General features: G+C 45.2%; 1 protein-coding gene across 1 annotated transcript in view; it reads left to right on the top strand.

Annotated features, from left to right (window-relative positions):
* LOC139393661 (collagen alpha-1(XIV) chain-like) overlaps positions 1-22,500 on the top strand; it is a 243,447-nt gene that overhangs the window by 75,871 nt on the left and 145,076 nt on the right. The window contains exons 8-16 of the mRNA XM_071142003.1: positions 1,374-1,538; positions 3,731-3,892; positions 7,644-7,804; positions 10,564-10,693; positions 10,875-11,020; positions 14,283-14,412; positions 15,358-15,497; positions 19,842-19,968; positions 20,162-20,301. Coding sequence (XP_070998104.1) covers positions 1,374-1,538; positions 3,731-3,892; positions 7,644-7,804; positions 10,564-10,693; positions 10,875-11,020; positions 14,283-14,412; positions 15,358-15,497; positions 19,842-19,968; positions 20,162-20,301 — 1,301 coding nt within the window. The remainder of the gene's footprint in view (positions 1-1,373; positions 1,539-3,730; positions 3,893-7,643; positions 7,805-10,563; positions 10,694-10,874; positions 11,021-14,282; positions 14,413-15,357; positions 15,498-19,841; positions 19,969-20,161; positions 20,302-22,500) is intronic.

The raw sequence follows: 22,500 nt of genomic DNA, 5'->3' as shown, positions 1-22,500 counted from the left end.
CTGTCTAGCTATCTGTCTAGCTATCTGTCTAGCTATCTGTCTAGCTATCTGTCTGTCTATCTGTCTGTCTATCTGTCTGTCTATCTGTCTGTCTATCTGTGTATCCGTCTATCTGTGTAGCTGTGTAGTTGTCTATCTGTGTAGCTGTGTATCTATCTAGCTGTCTATCTGTGTAGCTGTCTATCTGTGTAGCTGTATAGCTGTGTAGCTGTGTATATGTGTAGCTGTCTATCTGTGTAGCTGTATAGCTGTCTACCTGTATAGCTGTCTATCTGTGTAGCTGTATAGCTGTCTATCTGTCAAGCTGTCTATTTGTGTAGCTGTCTAGTAGTCTAGCTGTCTATCTGTATAGCTGTCTATCTGTATAGCTGTCTATCTGTGTAGCTGTCTATCTGTGTATCTGTCTAGCTGTCTAGCTGTCTAGCTGTGTAGCTGTCTAGCTGTGTATCTGTCAAACTGTGTAGCTGTGTATCTGTCTATCTGTCAAGCTGTCTATTTGTGTAGCTGTCTAGTAGTCTAGCTGTCTAGCTGTGTATCTGTCTAGCTGTCTATCTGTGTATCTATCTAGCTGCCTATCTGTGTAGCTGTCTATCTGTGTAGCTGTCTAGCTGTCTATCTGTCTATATGTGTAGTTGTCTAGCTGTGTAGTTGTCTATCTGTGTAGTTGTCTATATGTGTAGTTGTCTATATGTGTAGTTGTCTATATGTGTAGTTGTCTAGCTGTGTAGTTGTCTATCTGTGTAGTTGTCTATATGTGTAACTGTGTAGCTGTGTAACTGAACTGCGTAACTCTATATATCTGTGTGTATCTGGGTTCCCTGAGTGTACAAAACATTAGGAACACCTTCTTAATATTGAGTTGCACCCCCTTTTGCCCTCAGAACAGCCTCAGTTCATCGGGACATGGATTCTACAAGGTGTTTCAAGCGTTCCACAGGGATGCTGGCCCATGTTGACTCCAATGCTTCCCACAGTTGTGTCAAGTTGCCCTTAATGTCATTTGGGTGGTGGACCATTCTTCTTGATACACACAGGAAACTGTTACGTGTGGAAAACCCAGCAGCGTTGAAGTTCTTGACGCTCCTGTCACCTACTACCACTCCCCGTTCAAAGGAACTTAAATATTTTGTCTTGCCCTTTCACCCTCTGAATGACACACATACACAATCCATGTCACAATTGTCTCAAGACTTAAAAATCCTTCTTTAACCCGTCTCCTCCCCTTCATCTACACTGATTGAAGTGGATTTAACAAGTGACATCAATAAGGGATCATGTCTTTCACCTGGATTCACCTGGTCTGTCTGTGTCATGGAACTAGCAGGTGTTCCTAATGTTTTGTCGACTCAGTGTATTTCTGTGTATCTGTGTAGGCCTGGCCCTGACCTATATCCTGGAGAACAGCTTCAAGCCCGAGTCAGGCTCCAGGAGCGGGGTACCCAAAGTCGGTATCCTAATCACAGATGGGAAGTCCCAGGATGACGTGATCCCCCCTGCCCAGAGCCTGAGGGACGCTGGCATCGAACTCTTCGCCATTGGTAGGACTCAAGGCCTTGTTGTCCTTACTGTAGTATGAACACATGATGGTTCTCTTTAGGAGCACTACAGTGAAAATACAACTGAAATAAGACATTTACATAAGTATTCAGACCCTTTACTCAGTACTTTGTTGAAGCATTTTCAGGTTTCTCCAGAGATGGCTCTGGCTGGGCCACTCAAGGACACTCAGAGACTTGTCCCGAATCCACCCCTGCGTTCTCTTGGCTGTGTGCTTAGGGTCGTTGTCCTGTTGGGAGGTGAACCTTCGCCCCAGTCTGAGGTCCTGAGCGCTCTGGAGCAGGTTTTCATCAAGGATCTCTCTGTACTCTGTTCATCTTTGCCGCAATGCTGACTAGCTTGGCATTCAGGCCAAAGAGTTCATCAGACCAAATAATCTTGTTTCTCATGGTCTGAGAATTTTTTGGTTCCTTTTGGCGAACTCCAAGCAGGCCGTCATGTGCCTTTTACATGACAGCCTGCTGGAAGGTTCTCCCATCTCCACAGAGGAACTCTGGTTACTCACTGACCAAGGCCCTTCTCCCCCAATTGCTTAGTTTTGCTTGGCGGCCAGCTCTAGGATGAGTCTTGGTGGTTCCAAACTTCTTCCATTTAAGAATGATGGAGGCCACTGCGTTCTTGGGGGCCTTCAATGCTGCAGAAATGTTTTGGTACCTTTCCCCAGATCTGTGCCTCGACACAATCCTGTCTCGGAGCTCTACGGACAATTCCTTTGACCTCATGGCTTGGTTTTTGCTCTGACATGCACTGTCAACTGTAGGACCTTTATATAGACAGGTGTGTGCCTTACTAAATCATGTCCAATCAATTGAATTTACCACAGGTGGACTCCAAGTTGTAGAAACATCTCAAGGATGTTCAATGGAAACAGGATGCACCTGAGCTCAATTTCGCGTTTCATAGCAAAGGGTCTGAATACTTATATAAATCAGGTATTTTTTAAAATAATTTTTCATTTTTAATTTGCAAAAATATCTAAAAACCCTGTTTTCGCTTTGTCATTATGGGATATTGTGAGTAGATTGGTGAAAGGTTTATTTTATATAATACATTTTACAATAAGGATGTAACGTAACATTTTGGGGAAAAAGTCAAGGGGTCTGAATACTTTCCGAAGGCCCAGTATATTCATGCTGTGAGACTTGATGCTGTCGGTAGGACACAGTTAGTTGTCGGTAGGACACAGTTAGTTGTTTCGATGCTGTCGGTAGGACACAGTTAGTTGTCGGTAGGACACAGTTAGTTGTTTTGATGCTGTCGGTAGGACACAGTTAGTTGTTTCGATGCTGTCGGTAGGACACAGTTAGTTGTCGGTAGGACACAGTTAGTTGTTTCGATGCTGTCGGTAGGACACAGTTAGTTGTTTCGATGCTGTCGGTAGGACACAGTTAGTTGTTTCGATGCTGTCGGTAGGACACAGTTAGTTGTTTCGATGCTGTCGGTAGAACACAGTTAGTTGTTTCGATGCTGTCGGTAGGACACAGTTAGTTGTCGGTAGGACACAGTTAGTTGTTTCGATGCTGTCGGTAGGACACAGTTAGTTGTTTCGATGCTGTCGGTAGGACACAGTTAGTTGTTTCGATGCTGTCGGTAGGACACAGTTAGTTGTTTCGATGCTGTCGGTAGGATACAGTTAGTTGTTTCGATGCTGTCGGTAGGACACAGTTAGTTGTTTCGATGCTGTTGGTAGGACACAGTTAGTTGTTTCGATGCTGTCGGTAGGACACAGTTAGTTGTTTTAATGCTGTCGGTAGGACACAGTTAGTTGTTTCGATGCTGTCGGTAGGACACAGTTAGTTGTTTCGATGCTGTCGGTAGGACACAGTTAGTTGTTTCGATGCTGTCGGTAGGACACAGTTAGTTGTTTTAGAGGTAAAGGCTGACATGGATTCATTTTTTTCCTTTGTGTTTTGTTAAGGGAAACAAAAGGAAACAGATAGATCTTGATCTTAATCTTGATCTAAATCTTGATCTAGTTCTTAATCTTGATCTAGACCTTAATCTAAATCTTGATCTAAATCTTGATCTTGATCTAAATATGGATCTAAATCTTCATCTAGATCTTAATCTTGATCTGGATCTTAATCTTGATCTAAACCTTGATCTACATCTTAATCTAGATCTTAATCTAGATCTTAATCTTGATCTTAGTGCTCTCTCTCCCTGTGTGCAGGTGTAAAGAATGCTGATGAGAATGAGCTGAGGGCCATAGCTTCTGAGCCTGACAACACTCATGTGTACAACGTGGCAGACTTCAGCGTCATGAGCTCTATCATAGAGGGACTGACCCAGATAGTCTGTGAACGGGTAGAGGAGCAGGACAAGGAGATCAAAGGTGAACAAATCAAATCAGAGAGCAAAGATGTTGTCACGTCAGTCCTCATACTACTGTATATCTTTACAGTACATACTGTCTCAGTCCTCATACTACTGTATATCTTTACAGTACATGCTGTCTCATTCACTTAGACACAGTGCCCAGTCTTCAGTCCTCATACTACTGTATATCTTTACAGTACATACTGTCTCATTCACTTAGACACAGTGCCCAGTCTTCAGTCCTCATACTACTGTATATCTTTACAGTACATACTGTCTCATTCACCATACTACTGTATATCTTTACAGTACATACTGTCTCATTCACTTAGACACAGTACCGAGTCTTCAGTCCTCATACTACTGTATATGGGGCGGCAGGGTAGCCTAGTGGTTAGAGCGTTGGACTAGTAACCGGAAGGTTGCGAGTTCAAACCCCCGAGCTGACAAGGTACAAATCTGTCGTTCTGCCCCTGAACAGGCAGTTAACCCACTGTTCCCAGGCCGTCATTGAAAATAAGAATTTGTTCTTAACTGACTTGCCTGGCTAAATAAAGGTAAAATAAAAATAAAAAAAATATCTTTACAGTACATACTGTCTCATTCACTTAGACACAGTACCCAGTCTTCAGTCCTCATACTACTGTATATCTTTACAGTACATACTGTCTCATTCACTTAGACACAGTACCCAGTCTTCAGTCCTCATACTACTGTATATCTTTACAGTACATACTGTCTCATTCACTTAGACACAGTACCCAGTCTTCAGTCCTCATACTACTGTATATATTTACAGTACATACTGTCTCATTCACTTAGACACAGTACCCAGTCTTCAGTCATCATACTACTGTATATCTTTACAGTACATACTGTCTCATTCACCATACTACTGTATATCTTTACAGTACATACTGTCTCATTCACCATACTACTGTATATCTTTACAGTACATACTGTCTCATTCACTTAGACACAGTAACCAGTCTTCAGTCCTCAAACTACTGTATATCTTTAGAGTACATACTGTCTCAGTCCTCATACTACTGTATATCTTTACAGTACATACTGTCTCATTCACTTAGACACAGTACCCAGTCTTCAGTCCTCATACTACTGTATATCTTTACAGTACATACTGTCTCATTCACTTAGACACAGTACCCAGTCTTCAGTCCTCATACTACTGTATATCTTTACAGTACATACTGTCTCAGTCCTCATACTACTGTATATATTTACAGTACATGCTGTCTCATTCACTTAGACACAGTACCCAGTCTTCAGTCCTCATACTACTGTATATCTTTAGAGTACATACTGTCTCATTCACTTAGACACAGTACCCAGTCTTCAGTCCTCATACTACTGTATATCTTTACAGTACATACTGTCTCAGTCCTCATACTACTGTATATCTTTACAGTACATACTGTCTCAGTCCTCATACTACTGTATATATTTACAGTACATACTGTCTCATTCACTTAGACACAGTGCCCAGTCTTTAATATTGAAATAACTCCTGTCTGTTTAATACACTTTATACTTAATCCTCATTGCAGAATCATCATAATGCTGTCCATACAGTGCCTTGCGAAAGTATTCGGCCACCTTGAACTTTGCGACCTTTTGCCACATTTCAGGCTTCAAACATAAAGATATAAAACTGTATTTTTTTGTGAAGAATCAACAACAAGTGGGACACAATCATGAAGTGGAACGACATTTATTGGATATTTCAAATTTTTTAACAAATCAAAAACTGAAAAATTGGGCGTGCAAAATTATTCAGCCCCTTTACTTTCAGTGCAGCAAACTCTCTCCAGAAGTTCAGTGAGGATCTCTGAATGATCCAATGTTGACCTAAATGACTAATGATGATAAATACAATCCACTTGTGTGTAATCAAGTCTCCGTATAAATGCACCTGCACTGTGATAGTCTCAGAGGTCCGTTAAAAGCGCAGAGAGCATCATGAAGAACAAGGAACACACCAGGCAGGTCCGAGATACTGTTGTGAAGAAGTTTAAAGCCGGATTTGGATACAAAAAGATTTCCCAAGCTTTAAACATCCCAAGCAGCACTGTGCAAGCGATAATATTGAAATGGAAGGAGTATCAGACCACTGCAAATCTACCAAGACCTGGCCGTCCCTCTAAACTTTCAGCTCATACAAGGAGAAGACTGATCAGAGATGCAGCCAAGAGGCCCATGATCACTCTGGATGAACTGCAGAGATCTACAGCTGAGGTGGGAGACTCTGTCCATAGGACAACAATCAGTCGTATATTGCACAAATCTGGCCTTTATGGAAGAGTGGCAAGAAGAAAGCCATTTCTTAAAGATATCCATAAAAAGTGTTGTTTAAAGTTTGCCACAAGCCACCTGGGAGACACACCAAACATGTGGAAGAAGGTGCTCTGGTCAGATGAAACCAAAATTGAACTTTTTGGCAACAATGCAAAACGTTATGTTTGGCGTAAAAGCAACACAGCTGAACACACCATCCCCACTGTCAAACATGGTGGTGGCAGCATCGTGTTTTGGGCCTGCTTTTCTTCAGCAGGGACAGGGAAGATGGTTAAAATTGATGGGAAGATGGATGGAGCCAAATACAGGACCATTCTGGAAGAAAACCTGATGGAGTCTGCAAAAGACCTGAGACTGGGACGGAGATTTGTCTTCCAACAAGACAATGATCCAAAACATAAAGCAAAATCTACAATGGAATGGTTCAAAAATAAACATATCCAGGTGTTAGAATGGCCAAGTCAAAGTCCAGACCTGAATCCAATCGAGAATCTGTGGAAAGAACTGAAAACTGCTGTTCACAAATGCTCTCCATCCAACCTCACTGAGCTCGAGCTGTTTTGCAAGGAGGAATGGGAAAAAATTTCAGTCTCTCGATGTGCAAAACTGATAGAGACATACCCCAAGCGACATACAGCTGTAATCGCAGCAAAAGGTGGCGCTACAAAGTATTAACTTAAGGGGGCTGAATAATTTTGCACGACCAATTCTTCAGTTTTTGATTTGTTAAAAAAGTTTGAAATATCCAATAAATGTCGTTCCACTTCATGATTGTGTCCCACTTGTTGTTGATTCTTCACAAAAAAATACAGTTTTATATCTTTATGTTTGAAGCCTGAAATGTGGCAAAAGGTCGCAAAGTTTAAGGGGGGCGAATACTTTCGCAAGGCACTGTATTTAGTGCATACTGAATAAACACGGCACTTAGACATACACACTTAGAAAAAGGGTTCCAAAAGGGTTCTTCGGCTGTCCCCATAGGAATACCTTTATTGGTTACAGGTAGAACCCTTCTGGGTTCCATTTAGAACCCTCTATGGAAAGAGTTCTACATGGAACCCTTTTGGGTTCTACCTGTAACCAATAAAGGTATTCCTATGGGGACAGCTGAAGAACCCTTTTGGAACCCTTTTTTCTAAGTGTGTATGTCTAAGTGCGGGTTCTAGTTGGAACCAAAAATAGTTCTTCATAGGGTTCTCCTATGGGGACAGCCAAAGAACCCTTTTAGGTTCTGGATAGCATATTTTATTTCTAAGAGTGTACTGTACAAACTTTCCATACCATGCATTCTCTAGCGATCCGTTGTAATGTATCTCCAGAGGAGACGGCAGGTCAGGAGACACAGGGAGCTCCTCAGGACCTAGTGACATCAACATGTCCATACAGTATACTGTACAGTCTGTCACCTTAGATGATGCTGTCCTGTACTATCTGAATGTGTGTTCCTCCAGGAGAGTCTGCAGGTCAGGAGACACAGGGAGCCCCTCAGGACCTAGTGACATCAGAGGTGACAGCCAGGAGTTTCATGGTGTCCTGGAGTCACGCTCCCGGCAGTGTAGAGAAGTACCGTGTGGTGTTCTACCCTGCTACCCAGGGAGGACGGCCTGAAGAGGTATACACACTCCATCTTACTCTCCCACCCAGTAGGGTTTTTAATGTTCAGTCTCTGTGTATCTCTCTGACCCAGTATCTGTGTATCTCTCTGACCCAGTCTCTGTGTATCTCTCAGACCCAGTCTCTGTGTATCTCTCAGACCCAGTCTCTGTGTATCTCTCTGACCCAGTCTCTGTGTATCTCTCTGACCCAGTCTCTGTGTATCTCTCTGACCCAGTATCTGTGTATCTCTCTGACCCAGTCTCTGTGTATCTCTCTGACCCAGTCTCTGTGTATCTCTCTGACCCAGTCTCTGTGTATCTCTCAGACCCAGTCTCTGTGTATCTCTCAGACCCAGTCTCTGTGTATCTCTCTGACCCAGTCTCTGTGTATCTCTCTGACCCAGTCTCTGTGTATCTCTCTGACCCAGTCTCTGTGTATCTCTCTGACCCAGTCTCTGTGTATCTCTCTGACCCAGTCTCTGTGTATCTCTCTGACCCAGTCTCTGTGTATCTCTCTGACCCAGTCTCTGTGTATCTCTCAGACCCAGTCTCTGTGTATCTCTCAGACCCAGTCTCTGTGTATCTCTCTGACCCAGTCTCTGTGTATCTCTCTGACCCAGTCTCTGTGTATCTCTCTGACCCAGTCTCTGTGTATCTCTCTGACCCAGTCTCTGTGTATCTCTCTGACCCAGTCTCTGTGTATCTCTCAGACCCAGTCTCTGTGTATCTCTCAGACCCAGTCTCTGTGTATCTCTCTGACCCAGTCTCTGTGTATCTCTCTGACCCAGTCTCTGTGTATCTCTCTGACCCAGTCTCTGTGTATCTCTCTGACCCAGTCTCTGTGTATCTCTCTGACCCAGCCTCTGTGTATCTCTCTGACCCAGTCAATTCAATTCAATTCAATTCAAGGGCTTTATTGGCATGGGAAACATGTGTTAACATTGCCAAAGCAAGTGAGGTAGACAACATACAAAGTGAATATATAAAGTAAAAAACAACAAAAATTAACAGTAAACATTACACATACAGAGGTTTCAAAACAGTAAAGACATTACAAATGTCATATTATATATATATATATATATACAGTGTTTTAACAATGTACAAATGGTTAAAGGACACAAGATAAAATAAATAAGCATAAATATGGGTTGTATTTACAATGGTGTGTGTTCTTCACTGGTTGCCCTTTTCTCGTGGCAACAGGTCACAAATCTTGCTGCTGTGATGGCACACTGTGGAATTTCACCCAGTAGATATGGGAGTTTTTCAAATTTGGATTTGTTTTCGAATTCTTTGTGGATCTGTGTAATCTGAGGGAAATATGTCTCTCTAATATGGTCATACATTGGGCAGGAGGTTAGGAAGTGCAGCTCAGTTTCCACCTCATTTTGTGGGCAGTGAGCACATAGCCTGTCTTCTCTTGAGAGCCATGTCTGCCTACGGCGGCCTTTCTCAATAGCAAGGCTATGCTCACTGAGTCTGTACATAGTCAAAGCTTTCCTTAATTTTGGGTCAGTCACAGTGGTCAGGTATTCTGCCAAATAGCATTCTAGTTTGCTCTGTTTTTTTGTTAATTCTTTCCAATGTGTCAAGTAATTATCTTTTTGTTTTCTCATGATTTGGTTTGGTCTAATTGTGCTGTTGTCCTGGGGCTCTGTAGGGTGTGTTTGTGTTTGTGAACAGAGCCCCAGGACCAGCTTGCTTAGGGGACTCTTCTCCAGGTTCATCTCTCTGTAGGTGATGGCTTTGTTATGGAAGGTTTGTGAATCACTTCCTTTTAGGTGGTTGTAGAATTTAACGGCTCTTTTCTGGATTTTGATAATTAGTGGGTATCGGCCTAATTCTGCTCTGCATGCATTATTTGGTGTTCTACGTTGTACACGGAGGATATTTTTGCAGAATTCTGCGTGCAGAGTCTCAATTTGGTGTTTGTCCCATTTTGTGAATTCTTGGTTGGTGAGCGGACCCCAGACCTCACAACCATAAAGGGCAATGGGCTCTATGACTGATTCAAGTATTTTTAGCCAAATCCTAATTGGTATGTTGAAATTTATGTTTCTTTTGATGGCATAGAATGCCCTTCTTGCCTTGTCTCTCAGATCGTTCACAGCTTTGTGGAAGTTACCTGTGGCGCTGATGTTTAGGCCAAGGTATGTATAGTTTTTTGTGTGCTCTAGGGCAACAGTGTCTAGATGGAATTTGTATTTGTGGTCCTGGTGACTGGACCTTTTTTGGAACACCATTATTTTGGTCTTACTGAGATTTACTGTCAGGGCCCAGGTCTGACAGAATCTGTGCATAATGTCTAGGTGCTGCTGTAGGCCCTCCTTGGTTGGTGACAGAAGCACCAGATCATCGGCAAACAGCAGACATTTGACTTCGGATTCTAGCAGGGGGAGGCCGGGTGCTGCCGACTTTTCTAGTGCCCGCGCCAATTCGTTGATATATATGTTGAAGAGGGTGGGGCTTAAGCTGCATCCCTGTCTAACCCCACGACCCTGTGTGAAGAAATGTGTGTGTTTTTTGCCAATTTTAACCGCACACTTGTTGTTTGTGTACATGGATTTTATAATGTCGTATGTTTTACCCCCAACACCACTTTCCATCAGTTTGTATAGCAGACCCTCATGCCAGATTGAGTCGAAGGCTTTTTTGAAATCAACAAAGCATGAGAAGACTTTGTGTCTTCTCAGTCTCTGTGTATCTCTCTGACCCAGTCTCTGTGTGTCTCTCTGACCCAGTTTCTGTGTATCTCTCTTTGTATCTCTCCCAGGCTGTGGTGGACGGCACAGAGAACTCTGTGGTTCTGCGGCATCTCAACTCCTTAACAGAGTACCAGTTAGCTGTGTTCGCTGTCTACACCAGCTCAGCTAGCGAGGCACTTCGTGGCAGCGAGACCACATGTGAGTCCACCTCCCTTCTCATTTTCAGCAAGACTATTTTCTACACTTGTTTTTTTTTTCCTCCTGGGCCAAGTTGGATGTGTGTAAACATACTCTTTCACCTGGGTTTAACCCAACTCTCTGTGTGTGTCTGTTCGTTCCTGTGTGTGCGCGTTCCTGCGTGTGTTCACGTGTGTCTCAGTGGCTCTCCCCATGGTGAACGGCCTGGAGCTGTACGACGTTACCCACAACACCATGCGGGCGCGGTGGAGCGGTGTGCAGGGCGTCTCGGGGTACATGGTCCTATACGCCCCCCTGACCGAGGACCAGGCCTCCGACGAGAAAGAGGTACCCCAGCCGGAGGGCCGCAAGCCTGGGTGGGATCGGTCTGGGGGAGGGTTCTTCCTGGAGGGGCTGCTGGTGGTCCGTGTCTCTTTTCTCCTGATGAAATATAGCATGGATAATCCCTAGTTCCTAAACCACAGGAGCACCGGGGATGGGAGGCCTTGTGTCAGTAGATCTGCTGCTGAACAGAACCAGCAGAACCCTGGTGATCTGGAGGCTCCACAGGCTTATTGGATCTGGTGGTGTCATGGAGGCAGGAGAGGCCTCAATAAGAGGACATCCTCTGTCCCTGTCTTTGTCCCTGTCTCTGTCCCTGTCTCTGTCCCTGTCTCTGTCCCTGTCTCTGTCCCTGTCTCTGTCCCTGTCCCTGTCTCTCTCTGTCCATGTATCTGTCCCTGTCTCTCTCTGTCCCTATCTCTGTCTCGGTATTTGTCCCTGTCCCTATCTCTGTCTCTGTCCCTACCTCTGTCTCTGTTTCTGTCCCTGTCTCTCTCTGTCCCTATCTCTGTCCCTGTCTCTGTCCCTGTCTCTCTCTATCCCTGTCTCTCTCTGTCCCTGTCTCTGTCTCTGTCATTGTATCTGTCCCTGTCCCTCTCTGTCCCCGTCTCTGTCCCTGTCTCTGTCTCTGTCATTGTATCTGTCCCTGTTCCTCTCTGTCCCCGTCTCTGTCCCTGTCCCTGTCTGTGTATCTGTCCCTGTCCCTGTGTCTGTCCCTGTCCCTGTGTCTGTCCCTGTCTCTGTCCCTGTCCCTGTCCCTGTCCCTGTCCCTGTCCCTGTCTCTGTCTCTGTCCCTGTCTCTGTTTTACATTTTGACATGAGGCCAGAGAGGAAAATTAGCTGTTTTACATTTTGACATGAGACCAGAGAGGAAAATTAGCTTTTACTTTCTGACATGAGGGGGCAGAGAGGAAAATGAGCTGTTTTACATTTTGACATGAGGGCAGAGAGGAAAATGAGCTGTTTTACATTTTGACATGAGGGCAGAGAGGAAAATGAGCTGTTTTACATTCTGACATGAGGTGGATTTTTTGCATTTTTTAATATGATATCTGAGTGACACTGACTAACAGAATCGATGGGGGCCCCTGGTCGGTATTTCAACCATGATAACAAGTTTAGATAGCTGTCCGCTAAACTAACTGACACGGGCTAATTGACTGACTATCAGTGACTGGCAGAACAAGAGAAAAACTGACGATGTACCACCACATTTTGAAATTGCAACTTGTGTATTCTAATCTTCTAACCCGCAACAGTAAGTTGAGACCTCGACTGAGTTTATAAAATACACTGCTCAAAAAAACAGAGGGAACACTTAAACAACACAATGTAACTCCAAGTGAATCACACTTCTGTGAAATCAAACTGTCCACTTAGGAAGCAACACTGATTGACAATAAATTTCACATGCTGTTGTGCAAATGGAATAGACAACAGGTTGAAATTATAGGCAATTAGCAAGACACCCCCAATAAAGGAGTGGTTTTGCAGGTGATGACCACAGACCACTTCTCAGTTCCTATGCTTCCTGGCTGATGTTTTGGTCACTTTTGAATGCTGGCGGTGCTTTCACTCTAGTGGTAGCATGAGACGGAGTCTACAACCCACACAAGTGGCTCAGGTAGTGCAGCTCATCCAGGATGGAACATCAATGCGAGCTGTGGCTAGAAGGTTTGCTGTGTCTGTCAGCGTAGTTTCCAGAGCATGGAGGCGCTACCAGGAGACAGGCCAGTACATCAGAAGACGTGGAGGAGGCCGTAAGAGGGCAACAACCCAGCAGCAGGACCGCTACCTCCGCCTTTGTGCAAGGAGGAGCAGGAGGAGCACTGCCAGAGCCCTGCAAAATGACCTCCAGCAGGCCACAAATGTGCATGTGTCTGCTCAAACGGTCAGAAACAGACTCCATGAGGGTGGTATGAGGGCCCGACGTCCACGGGTGGGGGTTGTGCTTACAGCCCAACACCGTGCAGGACGTTTGGCATTTGTCAGAGAACACCAAGATTGGCAAATTCGCCACTGGCGCCCTGTGCTCTTCACAGATGAAAGCAGGTTCACACTGAGCACATGTGACAGTCTGGAGACGCCGTAGAGAACGTTCTGCTGCCTGCAACATCCTCCAGCATGACCGGTTTGGCGGTGGATCAGTCATGGTGTGGGGTGGCATTTCTTTGGGGGGCCGCACAGCCCTCCATGTGCTCGCCAGAGGTAGCCTGACTGCCATTAGGTACTGAGATGAGATCCTCAGACCCCTTGTGAGACCATATGCTGGTGCGATTGGCCCTGGGTTCCTCCTAATGCAAGACAATGATAGACCTCATGTGGCTGGTGTGTGTCAGCAGTTCCTGCAAGAGGAAGGCATTGATGCTATGGACTGGCCCGCCCGTTCCCCAGACCTGAATCCAATTGAGCACATCTGGGACATCATGTCTCGCTCCATCCACCAACGCCACGTTGCACCACAGACTGTCCAGGAGTTGGCGGATGCTTTAGTCCAGGTCTGGGAGAAGATCCCTCAGGAGACCAACCACCTCATCAGGAGCATGCCCAGGCGTTGTAGGGAGGTCATACAGGCACGTGGAGGCCACACACTGATATACTGAGCCTCACTTTGACTTGTTTTAAGGACATTACATCAAAGTTGGATCAGCCTGTAGTGTGGTTTTCCACTTTAATTTTGAGTGTGACTCCAAATCCAGACCTCCATGGGTTGATACATTTGATTTCCATTGATCATTTTTGTGTGATTTTGTTGTCAGCACATTCAACCATGTAAAGAAAAAAGTATTTAATGAGATTATTTCATTCATTCAGATCTAGGATGTGTTATTTTAGTGTTCCCTTTATTTTTTTGAGCAGTGTATGTATATATATATATATATATAATATGGGGAACTTTGGTTTTACCTCTCTGTGTGTGGCCCGCGGCCCTTCCAAAGTGCGGCCACGGTCCGGATTATTCCACAAGATAAACGACTCTGCTTTTTCTACAGTATTGCGTGCCTCAGAAATAATACTGTACGTTCTGTACAGCTGTCTTCAGACAGTGCAAAGAAGTGACATGTTTCATGTTGAATTATTCTCCGTACTAATCAGGCTTCCAGATGGCGCTTCTTGGCTTTAGTCCCAACAGTACCCTGTTGACTACATTAGTCCACTACACAAGTAGTGCACTATATAAGGAATAGGTTGTAATTTGGGACTCACACCACTGTGTCATCTGGACCTTCATCGATGCTTTCCCATTTCCCTCTTTTAATACCAACAGATGAAGGTGTCAGACGCAGTAACTGATCTACAGCTGGAGGACTTGACTCCTGCCACTGAGTACACGGTGACAGTCTACGCCATGTATGGAGAAGAAGCTAGCGATCCTATGAGTAGCCAGCAGACCACCTGTAAGTGTCCTCTTAAACCTACTGTTAAATATTCAACAATTCAGATAAAGGACAGGTATACTGTGGGTCTTCCTGATGACAGGTATACTGTGGGTCTTCCTGAGGACAGATATACTGAAGGTCTTCCCGAGGACAGATATACTGAAGGTCTTCCTGAGGACAGATATACTGAAGGTCTTCCCGAGGACAGATACACTGAAGGTCTTCCTGAGGACAGATATACTGAAGGTCTTCCTGAGGACAGATATACTGTGGGTCTTCCTGAGGACAGATATACTGTGGGTCTTCCTGAGGACAGATATACTGTGGGTCTTCCTGAGGACAGATATACTGTGGGTCTTCCTGAGGACAGATATACTGTGGGTCTTCCTGAGGGCAGATATACTGTAGGTCTTCCTGAGGACAGATATACTGAAGGTCTTCCTGAGGACAGATATACTGAAGGTCTTCCCGAGGACAGATACACTGAAGGTCTTCCTGAGGACAGATATACTGAAGGTCTTCCTGAGGACAGATATACTGTGGGTCTTCCTGAGGACAGATATACTGTGGGTCTTCCTGAGGAGATATACTGTGGGTCTTCCTGAGGGCAGATATACTGTAGGTCTTCCTGAGGACAGATATACTGTGGGTCTTCCTGATGACAGGTATACTTCCTGAGGACAGATATACTGGGTCTTCCTGAGGGCTGAAGGTCTTCCTGAGGACAGATATACTGAAGGTGTTCCTGATGACAGATATACTGTAGGTCTTCCTGAGGACAGATATACTGAAGGTCTTCCCGAGGACAGATATACTGTAGGTCTTCCTGTCTTCAGAAGTTGTAGCTGTATAGCACTTAGTGTCTGCTGATGGAAAAAGGGCTCTGTAAATACATTTGATTGATTGATTGATTGATTGATCTCTTCAACATGACATTTTGAGTTAACCCCTTTGTGTCCGCAGTGCCACTGAGCCCTCCCAAGAACCTTGTGTTCTCTGAGGTGGACCACAACTCAGCCAAACTGTCGTGGGAAGCTGCCTCTAGGAAGGTGACAGGATACCACATCATGTACGTCAAGACTGACGGGCTAAAGACTGATGAGGTGAGAGACAACACGAGGGGATTTAACCTAGAACAAGACTAGGGGATTTAACCTAGAACAAGACTAGGGAATTTAACCTAGAACAAGACTAGGTGATTTAACCTAGAACAAGACTAGGGGATTTAACCTAGAACAAGACTAGGGGATTTAACCTAGAACAAGACTAGGGGATTTAACCTAGAACAAGACTAGGGGATTTAACCTAGAACAAGACTAGGGGATTTAACATAGAGTTATACATATATTACGTCTGTCTGTCTGTCTGTCTGTCTGTCTGTCTGTCTGTCTGTCTGTCTGTCTGTCTGTCTGTCTGTCTGTCCTCTCAATACTGTGTGTCTCTCTCTCTCTTCTGTCAATACGGTGTGTCTCTTTCTCTTCTGTCAATACTGTGTGTCTCTCTCTCTTCTGTCAATACTGTGTGTCTCTCTCTCTTCTGTCAATACTGTGTGTCTCTCTCTCTTCTGTCAATACTGTGTGTCTCTCTCTCTCTTCTGTCAATACTGTGTGTCTCTCTCTCTTCTGTCAATACTGTGTGTCTCTCTCTCTTCTGTCAATACTGTGTGTCTCTCTCTCTCTTCTGTCAATACTGTGTGTCTCTCTCTCTTCTGTCAATACTGTGTCTCTCTCTCTTCTGTCAATACTGTGTGTCTCTCTCTCTCTTCTGTCAATACTGTGTGTCTCTCTCTCTCTTCTGTAAATACTGTGTGTCTCTCTCTCTTCTGTCAATACTGTGTGTCTCTCTCTCTTCTCTCAATACTGTGTGTCTCTCTCTCTTCTGTCAATACTGTGTCTCTCTCTCTCTTCTGTCAATACTGTGTCTCTCTCTCTCTTCTGTCAATACTGTGTGTCTCTCTCTCTCTTCTGTCAATACTGTGTCTCTCTCTCTTCTGTCAATACTGTGTCTCTCTCTCTTCTGTCAATACTGTGTGTCTCTCTCTCTCTTCTGTCAATACTGTGTCTCTCTCTCTTCTGTCAATACTGTGTGTCTCTCTCTCTCTCTCTTCTGTCAATACTGTGTGTCTCTCTCTCTCTTCTGTCAATACTGTGTGTCTCTCTCTCTCTCTTCTGTCAATACTGTGTGTATCTCTCTCTCTCTTCTGTCAATACTGTGTGTCTCTCTCTCTCTTCTGTCAATACTGTGTGTCTCTCTCTCTCTTCTGTCAATACTGTGTGTCTCTCTCTCTTCTGTCAATACTGTGTGTCTCTCTCTCTTCTGTCAATACTGTGTGTCTCTCTCTCTCTCTTCTGTCAATACTGTGTGTATCTCTCTCTCTCTTCTGTCAATACTGTGTGTCTCTCTCTCTCTTCCCACTAAGGAGGTTGGTACTGAGACAACCCACTAAGGAGGTTGGTACTGAGATAACCCACTAAGGAGGTCAGTACTGAGACAATCCACTAAGGAGGTTGGTACTGGGATAACCCACTAAGGAGGTCAGTACTTAGACAACCCACTAAGGAGGTTGGTACTGAGACAACCCACTAAGGAGGTTGGTACTGAGACAACCCACTAAGGAGGTTGGTACTGGGACAACCCACTATGGAGGTTGGTACTGGGATAACCCACTAAGGAGGTTGGTACTGGGACAACCCACTAAGGAGGTTGGTACTGAGACAATCCACTATGGAGGTCAGTACTGAGACAACCCACTAAGGAGGTTGGTACTGGGATAACCCACTATGGAGGTTGGTACTGGGATAACCCACTAAGGAGGTTGGTACAGGGACAACCCACTATGGAGGTTGGTACTGAGACAACCCATTAAGGAGAGGGGTACTGAGATAACCCACTAAGGAGGTTGGTACTTAGACAATCCACTATGGAGGTCAGTACTGGGACAACCCACTAAGGAGGTTGGTACTGGGACAACCCACTAAGGAGGTTGGTACTGGGATAACCCACTAAGGAGGTTGGTACTGGGACAACCCACTAAGGAGGTTGGTACTTAGACAACCCACTAAGGAGGTTGGTACTGAGACAACCCACTAAGGAGGTTGGTACTGGGACAACCCACTAAGGAGGTCAGTACTGGGATAACCCACTAAGGAGGTCGGTACTGGGACAACCCACCAAGGAGGTTGGTACTGGGATAACCCACAAAGGAGGTTGGTACTGGGATAACCCACTGAGCCCTCCCAAGAACCTTGTGTTCTCTGAGGTGGACCACAACTCAGCCAAACTGTCGTGGGAAGCTGCCTCTAGGAAGGTGACAGGATACCACATCATGTACGTCAAGACTGACGGGCTAAAGACTGATGAGGTGAGAGACAACACGAGGGGATTTAACCTAGAACAAGACTAGGGGATTTAACCTAGAACAAGACTAGGGAATTTAACCTAGAACAAGACTAGGTGATTTAACCTAGAACAAGACTAGGGGATTTAACCTAGAACAAGACTAGGGGATTTAACCTAGAACAAGACTAGGGGATTTAACCTAGAACAAGACTAGGGGATTTAACCTAGAACAAGACTAGGGGATTTAACATAGAGTTATACATATATTACGTCTGTCTGTCTGTCTGTCTGTCTGTCTGTCTGTCTGTCTGTCTGTCTGTCTGTCTGTCTGTCTGTCTGTCTGTCTGTCTGTCTGTCTGTCTGTCTGTCTGTCTGTCCTCTCAATACTGTGTGTCTCTCTCTCTCTTCTGTCAATACGGTGTGTCTCTTTCTCTTCTGTCAATACTGTGTGTCTCTCTCTCTTCTGTCAATACTGTGTGTCTCTCTCTCTTCTGTCAATACTGTGTGTCTCTCTCTCTTCTGTCAATACTGTGTGTCTCTCTCTCTCTTCTGTCAATACTGTGTGTCTCTCTCTCTTCTGTCAATACTGTGTGTCTCTCTCTCTTCTGTCAATACTGTGTGTCTCTCTCTCTCTTCTGTCAATACTGTGTGTCTCTCTCTCTTCTGTCAATACTGTGTCTCTCTCTCTTCTGTCAATACTGTGTGTCTCTCTCTCTCTTCTGTCAATACTGTGTGTCTCTCTCTCTCTTCTGTCAATACTGTGTGTCTCTCTCTCTTCTGTCAATACTGTGTGTCTCTCTCTCTTCTGTCAATACTGTGTGTCTCTCTCTCTTCTGTCAATACTGTGTCTCTCTCTCTCTTCTGTCAATACTGTGTCTCTCTCTCTCTTCTGTCAATACTGTGTGTCTCTCTCTCTCTTCTGTCAATACTGTGTCTCTCTCTCTTCTGTCAATACTGTGTCTCTCTCTCTTCTGTCAATACTGTGTGTCTCTCTCTCTCTTCTGTCAATACTGTGTCTCTCTCTCTTCTGTCAATACTGTGTGTCTCTCTCTCTCTCTCTTCTGTCAATACTGTGTGTCTCTCTCTCTCTTCTGTCAATACTGTGTGTCTCTCTCTCTCTCTTCTGTCAATACTGTGTGTATCTCTCTCTCTCTTCTGTCAATACTGTGTGTCTCTCTCTCTCTTCTGTCAATACTGTGTGTCTCTCTCTCTCTTCTGTCAATACTGTGTGTCTCTCTCTCTTCTGTCAATACTGTGTGTCTCTCTCTCTCTTCTGTCAATACTGTGTGTCTCTCTCTCTTCTGTCAATACTGTGTGTCTCTCTCTCTTCTGTCAATACTGTGTGTCTCTCTCTCTCTTCTGTCAATACTGTGTCTCTCTCTCTTCTGTCAATACTGTGTGTCTCTCTCTCTCTTCTGTCAATACTGTGTCTCTCTCTCTTCTGTCAATACTGTGTGTCTCTCTCTCTCTCTTCTGTCAATACTGTGTGTCTCTCTCTCTCTCTCTCTCTTCTGTCAATACTGTGTGTCTGTGTCTCTCTCTCTCTCTCTTCTGTCAATACTGTGTGTCTCTCTCTCTCTCTCTTCTGTCAATACTGTGTGTCTCTCTCTCTCTTCTGTCAATACTGTGTGTCTCTCTCTCTCTTCTGTCAATACTGTGTCTCTCTCTCTTCTGTCAATACTGTGTGTCTCTCTCTCTCTTCTGTCAATACTGTGTGTCTCTCTCTCTCTTCTGTCAATACTGTGTGTCTCTCTCTCTCTTCTGTCAATACTGTGTGTCTCTCTCTCTCTTCTGTCAATACTGTGTGTCTCTCTCTCTCTTCTGTAAATACTGTGTCTCTCTCTCTTCTGTCAATACTGTGTGTCTCTCTCTCTCTTCTGTCAATACTGTGTGTCTCTCTCTCTCTTCTGTAAATACTGTGTCTCTCTCTCTTCTGTCAATACTGTGTGTCTCTCTCTCTCTCTTCTGTCAATACTGTGTCTCTCTCTCTTCTGTCAATACTGTGTGTCTCTCTCTCTCTCTTCTGTCAATACTGTGTCTCTCTCTCTTCTGTCAATACTGTGTCTCTCTCTCTTCTGTCAATACTGTGTGTCTCTGTTTCCCCTTAGGTGGATGTGGGTCCAGTCACGTCCTGGACTCTGAATGACCTGATGTCTGCAAGGGAGTATGAGGTAGCCATATTTGGGATCTACGACGAGGGCCAATCAGAAGCCCTCTCTGGCAGCTTCACCACCGGTAAGAACCAATCAGAGTCTCTCAGAGTAGTGCCAGATGGACAGGGTTTGCACTTTAGGAACTATTTTATTGGTACTAACCAGGTCAGAATAGGACTGTAGTATGAGTTTTTCCAGTCAGAAGTGATGTGTGTTTTACTTCATGTTATAGCTGATCTTACTGTTCTGATGATGCTGTTTGATCTCTCTAATAGACCCTGTACCAGGCCCTCTTGACCTCCAGGCCAGTGAGGTCACCGCAGAGAGCTTCCGGGTCAGCTGGGATCACTCTGCTCCGGGCATCGTCCTCTACAAACTGACCTGGGCTCCTTATGATGGAGGGGACACTAAGGAGGTCAGTATGGGGTCAACCCACTAAGGAGGTTAGGACAGGGACAACCCACTAAGGAGGTCAGTACTGAGACAACCCACTAAGGAGGTTGGTACTGGGACAACCCACTAAGGAGGTTGGTACTGGGACAACCCACTATGGAGGTTGGTACTGAGACAACCCACTAAGGAGGTTGGTACTGGGATAACCCACTATGGAGGTCAGTACTGAGACAACCCACTATGGAGGTTGGTACTGAGACAACCCACTAAGGAGGTTGGTACTGGGATAACCCACTATGGAGGTCAGTACTGAGACAACCCACTAAGGAGGTCAGTACTGAGATAACCCACTAAGGAGGTTGGTACTGGGACAACCCACTAAGGAGGTTGGTACTGGGATAACCCACTAAGGAGGTTGGTACTGGGATAACCCACTAAGGAGGTCAGTACTGAGACAACCCACTATGGAGGTCAGTACTGAGACAACCCACTAAGGAGGTTGGTACTGGGACAACCCACTAAGGAGGTTGGTACTGGGATAACCCACTAAGGAGGTTGGTACAGGGACAACCCACTAAGGAGGTCAGTACTGAGACAACCCACTAAGGAGGTTGGTACTGGGACAACCCACTAAGGAGGTTGGTACTGGGACAACCCACTAAGGAGGTTGGTACTGGGATAACCCACTAAGGAGGTTGGTACAGGGACAACCCACTATGGAGGTTGGTACTGAGACAACCCATTAAGGAGAGGGGTACTGAGATAACCCACTAAGGAGGTCAGTACTGAGATAACCCACTAAGGAGGTCAGTACTGAGACAACCCACTAAGGAGGTCAGTACTTAGACAACCCACTATGGAGGTTGGTACTGGGACAACCCACTATGGAGGTTGGTACTGGGATAACCCACTAAGGAGGTTGGTACTGGGACAACCCACTATGGAGGTTGGTACTGGGACAACCCACTATGGAGGTTGGTACTGGGACAACCCACTAAGGAGGTTGGTACTGGGACAACCCACTATGGAGGTTGGTACTGGGATAACCCACTAAGGAGGTTGGTACTGGGACAACCCACTATGGAGGTTGGTACTGGGATAACCCACTAAGGAGGTTGGTACTGAGACAACCCACTAAGGAGGTTGGTACTGAGACAACCCACTAAGGAGGTTGGTACTGAGATAACCCACTAAGGAGGTCAGTACTGAGACAATCCACTAAGGAGGTTGGTACTGGGATAACCCACTAAGGAGGTCAGTACTTAGACAACCCACTAAGGAGGTTGGTACTGAGACAACCCACTAAGGAGGTTGGTACTGAGACAACCCACTAAGGAGGTTGGTACTGGGACAACCCACTATGGAGGTTGGTACTGGGATAACCCACTAAGGAGGTTGGTACTGGGACAACCCACTAAGGTGGTTGGTACTGAGACAATCCACTATGGAGGTCAGTACTGAGACAACCCACTAAGGAGGTTGGTACTGGGATAACCCACTATGGAGGTTGGTACTGGGATAACCCACTAAGGAGGTTGGTACAGGGACAACCCACTATGGAGGTTGGTACTGAGACAACCCATTAAGGAGAGGGGTACTGAGATAACCCACTAAGGAGGTTGGTACTTAGACAATCCACTATGGAGGTCAGTACTGGGACAACCCACTAAGGAGGTTGGTACTGGGACAACCCACTAAGGAGGTTGGTACTGGGATAACCCACTAAGGAGGTTGGTACTGGGACAACCCACTAAGGAGGTTGGTACTTAGACAACCCACTAAGGAGGTTGGTACTGAGACAACCCACTAAGGAGGTTGGTACTGGGACAACCCACTAAGGAGGTCAGTACTGGGATAACCCACTAAGGAGGTCGGTACTGGGATAACCCACCAAGGAGGTTGGTACTGGGATAACCCACAAAGGAGGTTGGTACTGGGATAACCCACTAAGGAGGTTGGTACTGGGAAAATCCACTAAGGAGGTCAGTACTGGGACAATCCACTAAGGAGGTTGGTTTTGGGACAACCCAAAAGGGAAACCAGACCTGGATCAATACATTTGACAAATGCTTCTTGAGACTCTTGCTGCTCTTCATTTAGTTTGCCAGGTAAAATAGAATACATGGAATAGTCCCAAAAGTGCAAGCTCCAATACTCATAATCCAAGTTAGCTACTTGACTTGATTGGGTGCCTGATTGACTAGGTTTTTAGTGGCTGATA

This window comes from Oncorhynchus clarkii, unplaced genomic scaffold (genome assembly GCF_045791955.1).
Source record: "Oncorhynchus clarkii lewisi isolate Uvic-CL-2024 unplaced genomic scaffold, UVic_Ocla_1.0 unplaced_contig_9595_pilon_pilon, whole genome shotgun sequence".
NCBI classification, from domain to species: Eukaryota; Metazoa; Chordata; class Actinopteri; order Salmoniformes; family Salmonidae; genus Oncorhynchus; species Oncorhynchus clarkii.
Note: the sequence above shows the minus strand (reverse complement) of the source record. Positions and strands in the feature narration are given on the sequence as shown.